At 31.5% G+C, this 19,577-nt stretch overlaps 1 protein-coding gene across 1 annotated transcript in view; it reads left to right on the forward strand.

Annotated features, from left to right (window-relative positions):
* Positions 1-11,354, forward strand: part of LOC114332577 (glucose dehydrogenase [FAD, quinone]) — a 36,720-nt gene extending 25,366 nt beyond the window's left edge. The window contains exons 3-4 of the mRNA XM_028282399.2: positions 9,942-10,818; positions 10,936-11,354. Of these exons, the coding sequence (XP_028138200.1) occupies positions 9,942-10,818; positions 10,936-11,302 (1,244 nt within the window). The 3' untranslated portion in view covers positions 11,303-11,354. The remainder of the gene's footprint in view (positions 1-9,941; positions 10,819-10,935) is intronic.
* The last annotated feature ends 8,223 nt before the right edge of the window (positions 11,355-19,577 follow it).

The following is a 19,577-nucleotide window of genomic DNA, read 5'->3' on the forward strand; positions in this document are numbered from 1 at the left end:
ATGCGCAGTGGCTTTCTGGACTACAAAGCTACTACCAATCACAAGGTTTATTATAAAAATAGGTAGTTATAATCTTTCCTTTACAAAATGTTTATTTAAAAAGTTTGGAATGTCTAAAGACGGTTGTCATATTAAAAGATTTCAGGAATTAAGTACTTCATTGTTCCTTTGTCTAGGTATATGCAAATTTAAGGAACAATAAGAGTGATAAAATTTTAAAAATAATGTTAAAAGTTTCTATGTATTTAAATATATTTGTTTGTGTTTAAAGACTTTTAAATATTCTGAAACACGAAATATAAAATGTGTTAAACATGTTTATCCGTACTGATTCGTTAAATTGATAAACATAATTTCAATTATAACTGTAATAACAGTTAGTTTCCACGTTAAAAAAAATAAACATAATAACTCAATTTGGACGTTACGAATTGTCCGTTACGAATTTGTATAGTTACGAACTGTCGCCGTTACCAAGTGTCGCCGTTACGAACTGTCGCTGTTACGAATTGTCCGTTACCAACTGTCCGGTTACGAACTGTCGCGTTACGAGGTGTCTGGTCACGGATTTTATCTTATAGGTGCCTCATACTTTTGAAAACTCAACATTTCCGTAAAATCATTATCTATTTGATCTTTGTAAAAAACAGTTGAGGTTCCGTATTTGTATCAGATAGGTCAAAACAAGTCAGGTAACTACACAACGTTTATTCTAAAAAATTTTTAGAAACATATTAAATAGCTATTTGTATAACAAGGGGAAAGTGCTACTTTTCCTCCCGAGAATGAAGTTTACTGCCAGACGCGTAGCGGAGGGCAGTAATCATTCAAGGGAGGAAAAGGCACTTTACTCCCATGTTATACATATGGTTTTTCCACCTTCCTTAAATAACAAGTCATTTTTTCATTTTTACTTAATTTATTTATGTAACTAACCAACAAAATTTATTAGAACTAAAACTAACAAGTAGGTACAATATAACTGTCAACTGTCAAATACAAGTCAAAAATGTAAACAATGTTAAATCAGAATAATAATTTACTGTTTTTTACCATTCTGCAAAATACAGAGTGTTTTTAAATAAACGTTAAAATGTATAGATACTTACGTAATATAAAATAGATATTTACTCTGGGCTAATTAGCAAAATACAAGGAAAAGTTATTTACCAGCAATTTTATTGCTGGAATCGAATCTTATTATTGTATGTATTAATAGTATAAATATGCAAAGTCCGCAGATAGTGTGCTACTTTTTTATAAACAAAATGGAGCCCGAAAATCGTGTTTTTTTCAATTTTTGCTATATAACTCCAAAGATTTTAACTTTAGACCAAAAACACCCAAATAAAAATTCACCGCAATTAAACTCTGCATAGAGACGTGTTTTTTCCGATTTACTTCGACGAAAACTTTCCCCGGAAAAAGCGGGTTTTTCCAACAACATCTTTAATTTTCAACTAAACTTTTAGATAAGTAGTTGTTAATCAATAATTAATAACTTGGTAACGTAAAAGCCATTTCCGTATATATTATAATTCCAGAAGTCTATGGAAATTGAATGAACAGTTTAGCAACAATTAAAATGTTAATTAAAAATTTACGGTCACTATAATAACGACAATAATTATGATGCATAAGAATAACTATGATTTTTTCATAAAAAGACACTATACCTATCTAATGTACTTTACAGAATTAAAATTAAACTATTTAAGCGGCCTCAGGATTATTTTAAAATTATAAACAATTTTTTGGTTTATAAAAAAATAGAATATCTCGGGAAATATTAAACTAAATTAAATTGTGAAAACGGTATTCAAAAGATAGCGACAGGACGCTTCTTTTAAAAGAAAAGACGTTTCATTATGACGAGTGGTTCCTGAGATACAATCGGTCAAAGTTGACCGGAATTTACGGCAAAGATATAAACAATAGGATCATAATTTTTGAAACCATCACCTTTTTATTTTTGTCCTCTTTCTCCACACCAATTTTCATATCTTTAAAATCCTCATAACATATATTATTATGATAAAAACTATCGATAATACGTGTGAAAATTGCCAAAAATAGCAAAATTCCAATCAAAAATTAGGTTGAAGAAAATGTAACCCTCAAAGTTCAAAATCGGTATACGTTAACAAAATGCATTTTCTCGGCTTCCCATGGAGCAATTTCCTTCATTCTTTTTTTGTTCCTGAATAACTCGAGTAGAGCCATCGAACTAATGCATTATTAAATGTCAAACTTGCTTTTGTTTTGTTATAATAGATTAATTTTTTTATAAGAACAGAATATTACATATTTTTTCCAGTTGTAGGCTTTTTTTAGATAAACTTACTACAAGTGTACCTTTTAAAGTTAAAAACATAAATATTCTCATTTGAAAGCTGTATAATTATTTAAACAATTTTTATTTAAACAAATTAAAATATTGTGTTATAATAAATAAATTAGTTTATTATAACAAAAGAAAAGCAAGTTTGACATTTAATAATACGTTAGTTCGATGGGTCTACTCGAGTTACTTGGGAACAAAAAAAGAATGAAGAAAATTGCTCCATGGGAAGCCGAGAAAATGCATTTTTTTAACATATACCGATTTTGAACTTTGAGGGTTACATTGTCTCCAACCTAATTTTTGATTGAAATTTTGCTATTTTTGGCAATTTTCACACGTATTATCGATAGTTTTTATCATAATAATATATGTTATGAGGATTTTAAAGATATGAAAATTGGTGTGGAGAAAGAGGACAAAAATAAAGAGGTGATGGTTTCAAAAATTATGATCCTATTGTTTATATCTTTGCCGTAAATTCCGGTCAACTTTGACCGATTGTATCTCAGGAACCACTCGTCATAATGAAACGTCTTTTCTTTTAAAAGAAGCGTCCTGTCGCTATCTTTTGAATACCGTTTTCACAATTTAATTTAGTTTAATATTTCCCGAGATATTCTATTTTTTTATAAACCAAAAAATTGTTTATAATTTTAAAATAATCCTGAGGCCGCTTAAATAGTTTAATTTTAATTCTGTAAAGTACATTAGATAGGTATAGTGTCTTTTTATGAAAAAATCATAGTTATTCTTATGCATCATAATTATTGTCGTTATTATAGCGACCGTAAATTTTTAATTAACATTTCAATTGTTGCTAAACTGTTCATTCAATTTCCATAGACTTCTGGAATTATAATATATACGGAAAGGGCTTTTACTTTACCAAGTTATTAATTATTGATTAACAACTACTTATCTAAAAGTTTAGTTGAAAATTAAAGATCTTGTTGGAAAAACCCGCTTTTTCCGGAGAACAGAAAATTACATATTTTTTCCAGTTGTAGGCTTTTTTTAGATAAACTTACTACAAGTGTACCTTTTAAAGTTAAAAACATAAATATTCTCATTTGAAAGCTGTATAATTATTTAAACAATTTTTATTTAAACAAATTAAAATATTGTGTTATAATAAATAAATTAGTTTATTATAACAAAAGAAAAGCAAGTTTGACATTTAATAATGCGTTAGTTCGATGGGTCTACTCGAGTTACTTGGGAACAAAAAAAGAATGAAGAAAATTGCTCCATGGGAAGCCGAGAAAATGCATTTTTTTAACATATACCGATTTTGAACTTTGAGGGTTACATTGTCTCCAACCTAATTTTTGATTGAAATTTTGCTATTTTTGGCAATTTTCACACGTATTATCGATAGTTTTTATTATAATAATATATGTTATGAGGATTTTAAAGATATGCAAATTGGTGTGGAGAAAGAGGACAAAAATAAAAAGGTGATGGTTTGAAAATTATGATCCTATTTTTTATATCTTTGCCGTAAATTTCGGTCAATTTTGACCGGTTGTATCTCAGGAACTACTCGTCATAATTAAACGTTTTTTCTTTTAAACGAAGCGTCCTGCCGCTGTCTTTTGAATACCGTTTTCATAATTTAATTTAGTTTAATATTTCCTGAGATATTCTATTTGTTTATAAGCCAAAAAATTGTTTATAATTTTAAAATATTCCTGAGGCCGCTTAAATAGTCCAATTTCAATTCTGTAAAGTACATTAGATAGGTATAGTGTCTTTTTATGAAAAAATCATAGTTATTCTTATGCATCATAATTATTGTCGTATTATAGCGACCGTAAATTTTTAATTAACATTTCAATTGTTGCTAAACTGTTCATTCAATTTCCATCGGCTTCTGGAATTATAATATATACGGAAAGGGCTTTTACTTTACCAAGTTATTTAATTATTGATTAACAACTACTTATCTAAAAGTTTAGTTGAAAATTAAAGATTTTGTTGGAAAAACCCGCTTTTTCCGGGGAAAGTTTTCGTCGAAGTAAACCGGAAAAAACACATCTCTATGCAGAATTTAATTGCGGTGAATTTTTATTTGAGTGTTTTTGGTCTAAAGTTAAAATCTTTAGAGTTATAGAGCAAAAATTGAAAAAAACACGATTTTCTGGCGCCCTTTTGTTTATAAAAAAAGTAGCACACTATCTGCGGACTTTGCATATCTATATTATTAATATATACAATCATAAGATTCGATTCCAGCAATAAAATTGCTCAGCAATAAAATTGCTGGTAAATAACTTTTCCCAAAAATGGCCTATTCTCCGATAATCAGCCCAGACTAATTGTACAGGGCGTCAATAAGTTATATTTCATGAATGAAATACCATGACGTTACTTTTACTTTTCCTCCCTAGGGAGGAAAAATATTTTCCTCCCTAGGGAGGAGAAGTACAACTTTCCTCCCTACAATCAGGTCCGGAAAAGTATACTTTCGGTAGAGGTAGGTGGAAAAATTATTTCCCTTTATACTGGAACTAGTACAGTCAGTGAGGGCACTTGGCTCATAACTCCATCCCACTGCATCAATTTACTTGATATTTTCACTGTAAGTAGGGAATAGCTCAAGAAACAAAGTCTACCCTATACTTATAACCTATGGCGCTTTTATCTTGGGAGTGGTTCCCACCCCTTCTCGGGGGTGGAAAATTTTTTGGTCAAAATAGCCACAGATGTGGCTAGAGAACCTAATTCTAAGTAAAAACTGTTTAATTTTTTTTGAAAACTCCATACTTTTTGAGTCATCCGTTGTTGAAATTTTGCTATTTTCATTGAAAAATGACACCTTTTCGGACAGTTTTTTGCGAATACCTTAAACCTTGTGCATCTAATGAAAGAAACTATATTATACACTCACCGGCACAAAATTCCGCCACCCAAAATTTTTGATTAAGTTTGATAATCTATAACTTTCTTATTTGTACTCCGATTTTCAAGATTCTTGCATCTGTTTGTAGGTACATACATGTATTGATGTCGTTTGTTATTATTCCGGTAATACAAATTTTTTGCTTAGATGGCATTATACGGGGGTGAATGAAAGCGTTGTATTTTCTCCTAATTTTAAAAACTTCTGTGGAAAAATTGGAGGGCTGATTTTGTTGCATACTCTTTTTGTATTATCCTGGAGGTATCACTAAGGTTTTGTTTTTTGAATTATCCGAATATCTATTTTCTTGTAAGAGCTGTAAATTAAAACACTGCTTGAAGGTTTTTTTAATTAAACGTATCAAATGCACTAAAATTAACAAATAAAAACTAACAACAAAACAAAACAATTCAATAGCGGTTATGTCCACCTCTTGCAGCAACAACTGCTCGCAATCTGTTTGGCATCGCATAAAGATGTGTTATCCTTGCCTGGAGAATAGCCCGATATTCCTCTACCAGGGCCATAACTGTACCAAATTTTCTGGAGGCCTGCGATGACGGCGAATAATTCATTCCATAAATGCTCAATAGGATTGAGATCTGGGCTGCATGCGGGCCATTCTAATTATATCAATCCAACCTCTATTTTATGAGTCCATCAGTGTTTTTATTTACATAAAATGGTTCAGCTCTTACAAGAAAAGAGATATGCGGATAATTCAAAAAACAAAATTTTAGTGATGCCTCCGGGATACTATGCACTACAGCACTATGAAACAAAATCAGCTCTTCCAATTTTCCACAGAATTTTTTAAATTTAGGAGAAAATACAATGCTTCCATTCAGCCCTGTATAATGCCATGCAAGGAAAATTTTTGTGTTACCGGAATAATACCAAACGATATCAATACATGTACCTACAAACTGGTGCAAGAATCTTGAAAATCGGAACACAGATAATAAAGTTATAACTTGTCAAACCTAATCAAAAATATTGGGTGTCGGAATTTTGTGCCGGTGAGTGTATAAAACATTTTTGTATATTATAAAAAATTAAAGAGATTTGTTTCGTCATAAATATTCTAGTTATAACACAAAAAGGGATATGGTATGTAGATGACAAGTGATTTTTTTTGGACATGCTTAAAATAGCAGAGAAATGGTCGATTTCAGGGGTATATTTAAGGGTATTTTTAAAATTTTGATGAATAATTTAGTAGGTAGTTTCGATTTTAATTATTAAAGATTTAGAGACAAGTTCTTATATTAGGTGTTCAAAATCTGCCCCACCTACTTCATGACAGGAATGCATCCTATTGCCAAATTCTTGTCGCACTGATTCAAATGTGTCGGAGGAAATTGCCCTACATTCTTCAACAACTAGTTGTTTCAAAATGTCAATACTGTCGGGTACTGTAGCGTAAACGTTAGATTTCAAGTACCCCATAGAAAAAATCTAATGTTATGAGGTCCGGTGACCGAGCTGGTCATTCTCTCGAACCTCGTCGTTCAATCTATCTACCACGATATTCTTCATCTAGGTAACATTTTGCTGCACCATAATAATGTACAGGAGCACCATATTGTTGAAACGTTATTTATGTTACCGAATTCATCTGGATTATCTCTAATGGTTAAGCATTGAGAAAAACAGGCCCAACTATGAGGTTCTCCAAAATGTCTGCCCAAACAGGTACTTTTGTGGACATTGAGTTAATTGTAGATGGATTAGTTTTAACTACTTCATCGTTTATTATACAGGGTGTTTCATTGGGAAACGGAAATACTTTAATTGTGAATAGAGGTCACCGAGGCGGTTCTAGGTATACTACAGTTTTTGGCCTACCGACTTTTATAACCGAGTTACAGGGTGTTTTATCGATTTTGCCAATTTGTTCCTAAGCCATAACTTTAGAACCACCCTGTATATTTTTTTATTATTTGGTACACATGTGTCTCATCCAAAACCCAAACGACCGATATACTAATCACAAGAAAAATCCAGGTCCGGATTAACAAAAGATTATAAAGTAATTGTGACCTTAAAACAACACCCTGTATATTGAAATTCTGAAAATCTGTTTGCATATTTGAAAAGAGCACAAAAAACTAAGTCTAATCGTTCGGTTCAATTTTTCGGCCAGACAATTTTATGACTTTAATTTTGAAATTATATTGAATTTTTTAAGAACTCTGACATTAAAAAGCAGGTATTATTAACTTTTAATTATAAATTATTAAAGCTATTGAATAAATACTCACTTTAAAATTAATCAATACTTATTTACCACATTGGAACGATCCAATTATTAATCACAAGAAAAATACAGGTACAGATTAACAAAAAAACATAAAGTAATTGTGATCTTGAAACAACACCCTGTATATTGAAATTTTCAAAATTTGTTTGCACATTTAAAAATTCCACAAATATCTGAGTTTATCGGTTTGTTTTAATTTTTTGTGAAGAAAATTTAATGACTTTCATTTTGAAATTAAATATATTGATACTTTTAAGAACACTGAAATTAAAAAGCAGATTTTTAAAGCACTTTTAACAATAAATTATTAAAGTTATTAAATAAATATAAATTTTAAAATAATTAATACTTATTTACGACATTCGAATGACCCATTTACAAATTACAACAAAAATCCAGGTCCGGATTAACAAAACAATATAAACTAAAAAGGGGTAGTTCCCTGGGTTGGCTGTATACCTTATAGTTAAACAAACTGGAACATAAAGTAAAAACCACTTCTATGTAAAAGGTATATTTACTAAAAATTTTTAGAATCCCAATGGATTCAATAAAATGAGTTCATCAGAACGTTTTCAAACCTATCGGTCCATCATCAGTGAATTTGAATACTTGCAAAATAGCCCCAGAACCAAACAATGGTTGTGATTATAAATAAATCTACATTATGTTAAAATAAATTTAAAATGGCTAAACGCCGATGTTCAGGGATTAAACCTCTGGGAACATGGTGAAACTCTACCCGAGGACCCAATCAACCATCTTCGGTCAACGATGACTACTAAGTCTAAGACTACTAAGTCTAAGACTTAGTAGTCATCGTTGACCGAAGATGGTTGATTGGGTCCTCGGGTAGAGTTTCACCATGTTCCCAGAGGTTTAATCCCTGAACACTGGCGTTTAGCCATTTTAAATTTATTTTAACATAATGTAGATTTATTTATAAACACAACCATTGTTTGGTTCTGGGGCTATTTTGCAAGTATTCAAATTCACTGATGATGGACCGATAGGTTTGAAAACGTTCTGATGAACTCATTTTATTGAATCCATTGGGATTCTAAAAATTTTTAGTAAATATACCTTTTACATAGAAGTGGTTTTTACTTCATGTTCCAGTTTGTAAAACAATATAAAGTAATTGTAACCTTGAAACAACACCCTGTATATTAAAATTTTCAAAATCCATCTGCACATAGGTATGAAAAGAGCACAAAAAACTGAGTTTAATCGTTCGCTTCAATTTTTTGGCCAGACAATTTAATTAATTTAATTTTGAAAATATGTCGAAATTTTTAAGAACTCTGGGAACTCATAATAAAAAATTCGATATAATTTCAAAAGTAATGTCATTAAATTGTCTGCACAAAAATTAAAGCGGGACATTAAACTTAGTTTTTCGTGCTCTCTTCAGGTGTGCAAACGTATTTTAAAACTTTCAATATACAGGGTGTTTTTTCAAGGTCACAATTACTTTGTATTTTGTTGTTAATACGGACCTGGATTTTTCTTGTGATTAGTAAGTGAGTCCTTCTAACGCAGTAAATAATACCTGATTATTTTTAAAATTAGTATTTATTCATTAACTTGAATGATTTATTATTAAAAACCTGCTTATTAATTTCAGGGATCTTAAAAATTTGAATATATTTAATTTCAAAATTAAAGTTAACAAATTTTTGCACAAAAAATCAAAGTGAACCGATAAACTCGGATTTTTGTGGTCTTTTCAAATGTGTAAACAAATTTTGAAAATGTCCATATACAGGGTGTTGTTTTAAGGTCACAATTACTTTATGTTTTTTGTTAATCCGGACCTGGATTTTTCTTGTGATTAATGGGTCTTTCAATGTGGTAAATAAGTATTGATTCATTTTAAAATAAGTATTTATTCAATAACTTTAATAATTTATAATTATAAGTTAATAACACCTGCTTTTTAATGTTGAGTTCTTAAAAAATTCAATATAATTTCAAAATTAAAGTCAAAAAATTGTCTGGCCGAAAAATCGAAACGAACCATTAGACTTAGTTTTTTGTGCTCTTTTCAAATCTGCAGACAGATTTTCAAAATTTCAATATACAGAGTGTTGTTTTAAGGTCACAATTACATTATAATTTTTTGTTAATCCGGACCTGGATTTTTCTTGTGATTAGTATGTCGGTCGTTTGGGTTTTGAATGAGACATATGTGTACCGAATATTAAAAAAATATACAGGGTGGTTCTAAAGTTATGGCTTTGGAAAGAAATGAGCAAAATCGATAAAACACCCTGTAACTCGGATATAAAAGTCGGTAGGGCAAACAATTTAGTATACCTAGAACGGCCTCGGTGACCTCTATTCACCATTAAAGTATTTCCGTCTCCCAATGAAACACCCTGTATCTCTATATTCTTTTGTGAGGTTTAATAAATACATCTTTTTTTCAGATCAACCAATTGCCAGTGCATTAGAAGAAGCCTTCAAAGAAATGAAGTTACCTCTACTCAACGAGGAAAATCCCGTGAATCCTCTAGGAGCACTGACAGCTTTTCAATGTATTAAAGATGGAATTAGATTTAATACAGGAAGAGCATTTTTGGGTCAAGTTAAAAGCAGATCAAACCTTATGACTGCTTTGCACTCTTTTGCTAAGAAAGTAATAATAGACCGAAAGAGCAAATCAGCCACCGGAGTGCAAGTCGAAATTGGAGGAAAAATTATAAACTTAAAAGCTAAGAAAGAGGTGATAGTTTCCGGTGGAACTATCAACTCACCACAGCTGTTGATGCTATCTGGTGTAGGCCCCAAACGCTGTCTTGAAAAAGTGAAAGTCGATCTCATTAAAAATCTGCCCGTTGGTGAACACTTAGAAGATCATGTATTGCATGTCGGATTTTTCGTGAAGTTTAATCCCGAAATACAATCAAAAGAAAATCAGTTAGATACGATATACAAGTACTTTGCCCACCAACAAGGAGATTTAGGAACTATCATGATCACCAACATCATGGATTTTATAAACACCAAAAATGATTCGCAGTATCCAAACATTCAACATCATTATTTACTCTTTCCCATGAACGACAGTTTTGTAGCATCAGGTTTTCCATCATCATGTGGACTAAAAGATGAGATCTTGGCAAATATAAATGACGCGGTTGAACAAAAATCAGTCCTGGCAATTACCTCTACTGTACTTAATCCAAAATCTCACGGAAAAATTCTGTTAAAAACCAACAATGCCAAAGATAAACCGTTAATTTATCCTGAATACTTATCAGATCAAAATGATGAGGATATGGCATCCATGCTGGAATCTTTAAGGTAAATTATGCATTTAGTGGAAATACATACTCACGTTACCTTTGTTTCGTTTGTCAGGACTTCCATATAATTTCGGCCTTATTTTCATTTACCATTTAAATTTAATTAAATTTTCAGATTCTTGGAAAATCTTATAGAAACTTCCCCCCTGAAAAAGTATGATCCAGAAATAATCCAGTTCAATCTTCCAGAATGCAAAAAATTTGAGTTCCGTTCAGATGACTACTGGAAGTGCTCCCTAAGACATCTCACGACAACACTCTACCATCCCACAGGAACCTGCAAGATGGGACCTTCAGACGATGGAACTTCTGTGGTTGATCCAGAGTTGAGGGTGTTCGGAATCGGTAACTTAAGAGTGGCCGACGCTAGTATTATGCCGAATATAGTCAGTGCTAATACGCATGCGCCCACCATGATGATTGGTTATAAAGCGGGACTAATGATTAGCAAATTCTGGAGCGATAAACATACTGAACTATAGTATATTATTAATTTGTGTTTAAGTTAAAATAAAGAATGTATTTTTGTTCAAACCGATATTTTAGTTGTTAGTTTAACTTTCAGAGGAAGGTGTAGGAACATTCATCGTTCTTAAGATCTGAGTTGCTTGTTGAACAAGTCCAGTTAACGTGGCACACTCGACATCCTGATCCGAAGAGAAAAACTATTCATCGGGATAATTTTCTGAAACTATTCTGTTGAGTGGATTAATATTAGCTAAGCTCCCGAAGCTGGTACAAAGATGGATACCCATTTTTGCATACATAACGTTTGTGGGCATCTTTATGGATTGAGTCGCGGCAATTCTTAAAATTTCTAAATTTCCACTCGGATGGCCGGGTTTTATATGTTTAACGTTTGTGGGCATCTTTATGGGGCAAAGTACATGGTATTTAGCCGTTTGGCCCATCAAGATTCACGGTTATATGTTGATGGTCATATGATTCAAAGAGTACCCAGTTTTAAATATCTTGGTTGCCATATTACTGAACAACTAGATCCAGATAAAGAGATAAAATGTAGAATCGAGATAGCCCGCACGACATTTTTAAAAATGAGGTCATTCTTCTGTAATGATACCTTGCAACTTCAACTTCGAAAGCGCATGATTAAATGCTACATTTGGTCAGTCCTCTTGTATGGTGTCGAAGCATGGACATTAAAAATATCCACCATTAACCGTTTGGAGGCCTTTGAAATGTGGCTGCACAGACGTATTCTAAAAATACCATGGACGGCTATGCTGACAAATGTGGCAGTCCTTAAGAGAGCAAATGCTACCCGCGAGCTGCTTGATAACATCAAATATAGAAAGATGGCCTCTTTTGGACACGTAGTAAGGGGAGACCGGTATAATATTCTTCAACTTATTATGATGGGTAAAATCGAAGGACGCAGAGGAATTGGTAGAAAGCAGGCCTCTTGGTTGAAGAATATCCGAGAGTGGACAGGAATAAAGAAAGCAGAACACCTATTTAGAATAGCTCGAGACAGAGACAGTTTCGCCATGTTAATCGCCAACGTCAAGGGGACTTGATAGGGCACGTTAAGAAGAAGAAGGGCATCTTTATGGATTGAGTCGCGGCAATTCTTAAAATTTCTAAATTTCCACTCGGATGGCCGGGTTTTATATGTTGACGCGGCATGTTGACCGTTATATCTAAAACCCGGCACTTTTGATAAAACCAAAACACTTTCTAGACCAATTAGTCCAGAGAAATAAGATTTTTCCCGTGATACATCCCCCTCCAGGCCGAAACCAAATTTTTTGAGTAGTATGGACATCTATATTAATAACCTATATGTTTCCTGCAGCCGATTTTGATGATATACATAGTTATAAACAAATGAAGATCAAAAAACGCTAAATTTTCGCTTTTTTCGTCTATTACTAAAAAGTAAAGCATTTTAAACAAATTTGAGAGTTAGAAACTGATAAACCATATAAAAACTTTAATATGGCGTTCGCTGCATATGTCTATCCTTATTGGTTGCATAGAAAATTGCAAAATAAGTAATAAATTTTGAGATTTTATAAATGTTCATAACTTATGTAAAAATTAAGTTAGAACTTTCTTATTACACGGAATGCTGAGACATCTGGTGCTTAAATTATATTCTAAATTTCAAAGCAATTAGTCTAATAGTTTAAAAGTTATTTAATTTGTTTATCCCAATTTAATTTTCTTTGCAACACTATAAGTCAGAAAACGATAAGGTTACAGTAAAACTTTGAACAGTTTATGAAAGAAGAAGATTTGTGCTATTAACTTAATTTTAAAAAAATGACAAAAAATAATTTTAAATAGTGTAAAACTATTTTGCAAAAACATGTTGATTTTTTGCTTATAAACAATTAGAATAACTTTTTAACCGTTACCCGTAGAAAAATTATTTTTCCATATTTAGAAAGACTGAATTTTTATACACATTTAGAAAGAAAAACAATTATCCTAGGACAATTAGGGACAAAGTTAACCCCCTTCTATTTTTAATTCGCAACAGCTTTGTTTATAACAATTAAGAAATAAAATTAGCCGCATTTGAAAGAAAATACTTCAGTGTTTTAATGTACCAAGTATACAAAAGATTAACTTTCAAGGAAATCGTCCACAAAGCTTAAAAATGTGGCCCTTAAAATCGGCCGGCGTTGAAACTTGGGATAGCGATGAGAGGGGGGAAGGAGCTGTTAACTGTATCTCTGGTTCTCGATCATTTATTTCGTTGTTTCTTTTTTTAATTCGTATGTACTTTTTACACACATTACGAATATGCGTTATTTAAATGAACTAATTGTTATATATGTTACAGTTCAAGTTGATTATCCAGTTGGAGTTGACTCCAACTAGTTGGAGTCAACTCTAACGGCTGGTTTCAGTAAAAGTTGATTATAAATATAAAATGAAGATTTATAGTCAACATTTACTAGTAAAAGTAGACTCCAACTAGGAAAAGTATACTCTTCCCAATGCCATTTAGTAAAAGTTGATTCTGATTCACACAAACAGCCGATTCTAGAAATTAAATGTTACTGAATATGTTCAAATTAGTCTAGGCTGTATCGTCGCCCCCGTTAGGTAAATTACTCCGATTCGAATTTTTTGCACAAACTTACTCAAAAAGAGGTCCTTATAACAAATCTACTGGGTGCCAGGCAGTACCTTGATCGATAAATTGTTTAAACAATTTTTTAGACAAATTCACAAAAATAATTTTTTCACTTCGAACAATTTTTTTTTAGATCATTTGGTTTATTCTCAGCAAAAAAAAAGGTATTTTGAGATTTTTCTCTAAAATTGATTGTTGTCGAATTATACGCGATTTAAAATTTGAAAACTTTCGGACAGTTCCGGCGCCAGTTACATCTTTAACCCTGTTTCAAGTAACTAGTGTCGATTTACACTAGCCCAGGGGGACCGACGGCTTAACGTGCTTTCCGAGGCACGGTGAGACGGCTCGTGTCATGGCTCGTGTCATTATTGGAAATGAAAATGGTTTGTCTTTAGCAGGGCTCGAACCCACGTGCACTGGCGTATGAGACCAGCGATTATGCCGTTACTCCACGGCCGCTCGCTCGACTTTCACAATAATTATCTTTAACCGAGTTATTAAACCTTGAAAATGGTTATTTTGGTGTTTTTCAAGTTTTAAGTCGCTAATAACTCGACAACAGTCAATTTTAGAGAAAAAAGGCCCAACAGATCTAAAAAAAATTTGTACGAAGTGAAAAAATTACATATTTTTGCGAATTTGTTTAAAATCATTGTTTATCGCCAAACGTCACTAAAATCATTCATTATTGCCCTCATTTTCGGCAGTAAAGTAACACTTTGTTGTATTGAAAGAAGAATGTTACTTTACCTGAAGAATTAAAAAAAATTCCTCAAAGTTGTAAGTAAGTGTTAATGTTTTTTTATGATTGAAGATACAATTTTGTACGCACCACCTCAATACTCTTTATCGAACGCGTCTGTTCCTCTGCTCGTAATATCAGACTCGTTCGATAAAGAGTCACTTTTCTGACTGACTTTACTGAAATTGGTTAAACAATTTTTCGACCGCGGTACCGCGTGACACCCTGTGTATTTGTTATAAGGATTGTTATACGGATGTATTTCTTTGAGTAAGTTTGTGCAAAAAATCGAATCAGAATAATTTACCTAACGGGGGCGACGTTACAGACTATACTAATATGCAGTTGAAACGGTCAAAACAAAAAAACGCACACTCATTAAAAATGCACTTGAGATTCTCGTATAATCAACATTTACTGAATCGATCCAGGAAGAGTCAACTCCAACTAGTAAAAGTTGATTTAAATTTTTAAAATCAACTTTTACTGCTCGTTTCAGTTGGAGTTGACTCCAACTAGTTGGAGTCAACTCTAACTGAGAATCAACTTGAACTGTAACATATACACCATCAAATTTGTTTAAACAATTTTTTTTTCAATTTTTAAATAATATTTGATGTAACTTTTATGTAAAACGTACATATTAGTTATACAGAGCGTAACAAAAATACAGGTCATAAATTAAATCACATATTCTGGGACCAAAAATAGATCGATTGGACCTAACTTACCTTAATACAAATAATGTGCACATAAAAAAGTTATAGCCCTTTGAAGTTCCAAATGAAAATCAATTTTTTCCAATACATCGAAAACTATTAGAGATTTTTTATTGAAAATGGACATGTATCATTCTTATGACATGTTCCATCTTAAAGAAAAATTAAGTGAAATTTGTGCATCCCATAAAAATTTTATGGGGGTTTTGTTCCCTTAAACCCCCCAAATTTTGTGTACGTTCCAATTAAATTATTATTGTGGTACCATTAGTTAAACTCACTGTTTTTAAAACTTTTTTGCCTCTTAGTATTTTTTCGATAAGGCAGTTTTTATCAAGTTGCGGCTTCTTTTTAACATGTTTACATAAAAATTTTATGGGGGTTTTGTTCCTTTACATCCCCCAAATGTTTGTGTACGTTCCAATTAAACTATTACTGCGGTACCATTAGTTAAACACAATGTTTCTAAAACTATTTTGTGTCTTAGTATTTTTTCGATAAGGCACCTTTTATCAAGATGAGGCTTCTTTTTAATATGGTTCAAAATATACCTAAAAATGTAAATTATAAATTTTTCATACGATTACCAAGTCTCCATAATCGTACTTAACCATATACAAATATGTGGTGGATTTGACTAATATTCAAAATATCTCAATAAAAACTGACTTTTCGAAAACGTACTGAGAGGCAAAAAAGTTTTAAAAACATTGTGTTTAACTAATGGTACCACAATAATAATTTAATTGGAACATACACAAAAGTTTGGGGGGGTTTAAAGGAACAAAACTCCCATAAAATTTTTATGAGGTGTCAAAATTTTACTATATTTTTTTTGTAAGTTGCTCCTGCCATAAAAATACCACATGTCTATTTTCAATAAAAAATCTCTAGAAATTTTCGATATATTGGACAAAATCAATTTTCATTTTGCAACTTCAAAGGGCTGTAACTTTTTTTATGTGCATATTTATACTAAGGTAAGTTAGGTTCAATCGAACTATTTTTGGTCCCAGAATATGCGATTAAATTTATGATCTGTATTTTTGTTACACCCTGTAATTATTATATACTAATCCTATTCACTTATTCCTAAATCTAAAATTGGCTTATATGTAATATTGAACTGAAAATAAAAAATCTCAAATAAACTAGGTTTTATTTCTTGATAAACATGCTACTAGATAAACGAAAAATGAAATGTAACAAAATTAGAGAGAGGATAAAAAGAACAAAATTATTTTCAGAAATTTTCTACAATAGTGTAATAATTGTATCTTACAACATTGAAAGTTATAATTTTAAGATTGCAAAAAAACAAAAATTAAGATATTTCATACATTTTGGTATGATAACAAGACTATTAAAATAAAATTAAAGGAGATTTATCTAGGAATACTTGTATTTTTATGAAAATAGTAACAATTATCAGATACCTATTTATTATAAGTTATTGTAGAGTCGAGTGCATATGATCCACTCCTATGATTGACAACAAAGTTATCCTAACAATATCGTAAAAGAATTTCCAAAAATTGTTTACTCAATTTACATAGTAAATTAAATAACCACTTTATTAACAAAAAACATATCCGTAACGTACGCAAAGAGTACATACAGATTAAAAAAAGAAACTCCAAAATAGATAATAGAGAAAGATTGAGGTTTTGGTTATATAAACTATAAACTATTTATATCTCTCTACTAACAAGTACTCTGGTTCTTAGCTTAATTTCCAACCCCAATCAATTACGTTTATCTCTTGTTTGGTGGTTCTGTAACTTCAGTTTTTCATTCATCTAATAGCATGTTTACCAAAAAAATAAAACTTAGTTTATTTGAGATTTTCTGATTTCCATAGACCAATACTATTTTAAGAAACAATTGAATGGGATAATTTGTTTTTCATACTTTAAATTATTACTAAGTTTAATAAAAAACTATGTATTATTATATTATTCATAAATATTTATGTTTTGTAATTAAAATTACTTCAAATATTATTTAAAAAAATTGAAAAAAAATTGTTTAAACAAATTTGATGGTGTATATAACAATTAATTTATTTAAATAATGCATACTCGTACTGTACGCAAAAGTACAAACAAATTAAAAAAAGAAACGTCGAAATCCATAGGCGAGAACAAGAGATACAGCTAACAGTTCCTTCCTACTTCTCATCGATCTCCCAAGTTTCAAGGCCGGCCGATTTTAAGGGTCACATTTTGAAGCTTTGTGGACGATTTGTTTGAAAGCATATATTTTTTATATTTGGTACATTAAAACTCTGAAGTATGTTCTTTCAAATGTGACTGATTTGATTTTGTAATTGTTATAAAGAAAGCTGCTGTGAATTAAAAAAGGGGGGGGGGCAACTTCGTCCCTAATTGTCCTAGAATAATTTTTTCTTTTTTAAATTTGTATAAAAATTCAGTCTTTCTAAATATGAAAAAATAATTTTTCTACGGGTAATAATTAAAAAGTTATTCTAATTGTTTATAAGCAAAAAATCGGCATGTTCTTGCAAAATAATTTTGCGATACTTAGAATTATTTTCTGTAATTTTTTTTATTAAGTTATTAGTATAAATCTTCTTCTTTCATAAACTATCCAAAGTGTTACTGTAACTTCATCATGTTCTGACTTATAGTGTTGCAAAAAAAATAAATTTGGGATAAACAAATTAAATCACTTTTAAACTATTCGACCAATTGTTATGAAATTTAGTGTATGATTTAAGCACCACCAGAAGTCCCAGCATTCCGTGTAATAAGAAGGTTCTAATTTAATTTTTACATAAGTTATGAATATTTATAAAAACTCAAAATTTATGAATTATTTTGCAATTTTCTAAGCAACCAATAAGGATAGACATATTCAGCGGACGCGATATTAAAGTTTTTTATATGATTTATGAGTTTCTTACTTCCAAATTTGTTTAAAATGGTTAGTCTTTTGGCAATAGACGAAAAAAGCGAAAATTTAGCGTTTTTTGATCTTCATTTGTTTATAACTATGTATATCATCAAAATCGGCTGCAGGAAACATATAGGATATTATTATAGATGTCCACACTACTCAAAAAATTTGGTTTCGGCCTGGAGGGGGTTGTGTCACCAACATGATATTTTTTTCCTTATTTCTCTGAACTAAATGACTCTAGGAATGGTCACAAGCTCGAGCTTAGCTCGGCTTGGCTCGAGGCTCGGCTCATTTGACGCCGAAAAAGCAGCAAAAAATCCAACAAACAGATAGCCACAAGTAAATGAACCAGAAACGTCACAAATTATACTTAAAATCTGAAAACGTCTCCAAGCGTCCTTTTGTACTTATCTAATTTCGATGTACTGAGTCTAGCTGAAGCGTTCATAAAATAACATCGTATTTACTTTACTTAATAACAGGCGGTAGCTGATTTGTCTTTAGTTTCATGAGCGGAAGACAATTTCTCTTTCCTCTAGTTCTTTTTCAATATCCTCCCTCCAGCTCCTTCTCGGCCTTCCTCTTTTCCTTCTCCCTTGTGGTGTCCACGCCAAAATGTGTTTAGGGATTCTATCATCTGGCATTCTCTGTACATCGCCGTACCATATGAGTTGTTTTGTTATATGTCATCAATTATTGTATGTGTGACTCTAGGCTATTGATTATGTATTTTAGAAAGGAACTACAACGTTAACGGGGTTTTATTGTTTCATATAGTCAATGGACATCTAAGTATGAAAAACCCGCGGAGTGCTAAAGGGGTGCGTTTTTGAGAAAGGGGTGAATTAGTCCCTAGGTACAGGGCGAATTAGGGTGAATTCTATGCACTTTTTGTAAAAACACATCTACAAGAAAAGTGTTCCAGGTTAAATTTTCTATCGAAATATCACATTCCAAAGTCAAAAATATTTTCTTTTTACAAAAATATATTTAAAAGAATAGCAAGAAAAAAACACGAAAGAAAGCAATTTTGTTTTTTGCCCCATAACTTTTTTCCACGGGGATATAGGTATAGGGATTGCTTCAGCTAAAAATAACTTCCATCCTTCCTCTTTAAAATGAAGTTTGGTAAAAGTCTCTAGGATTTACAGTTTCCGAAATAGGATTTTTCAAAGTTCGCCGCTCATAGCATTTTTGGGCCATTTTCCTTGTTACTTCTCAAACATTGTTCTGTAACTTTTTGCGACGTAGATTTAGGTATA

This window comes from Diabrotica virgifera, chromosome 3 (assembly GCF_917563875.1).
Source record: "Diabrotica virgifera virgifera chromosome 3, PGI_DIABVI_V3a".
NCBI classification, from domain to species: Eukaryota; Metazoa; Arthropoda; class Insecta; order Coleoptera; family Chrysomelidae; genus Diabrotica; species Diabrotica virgifera.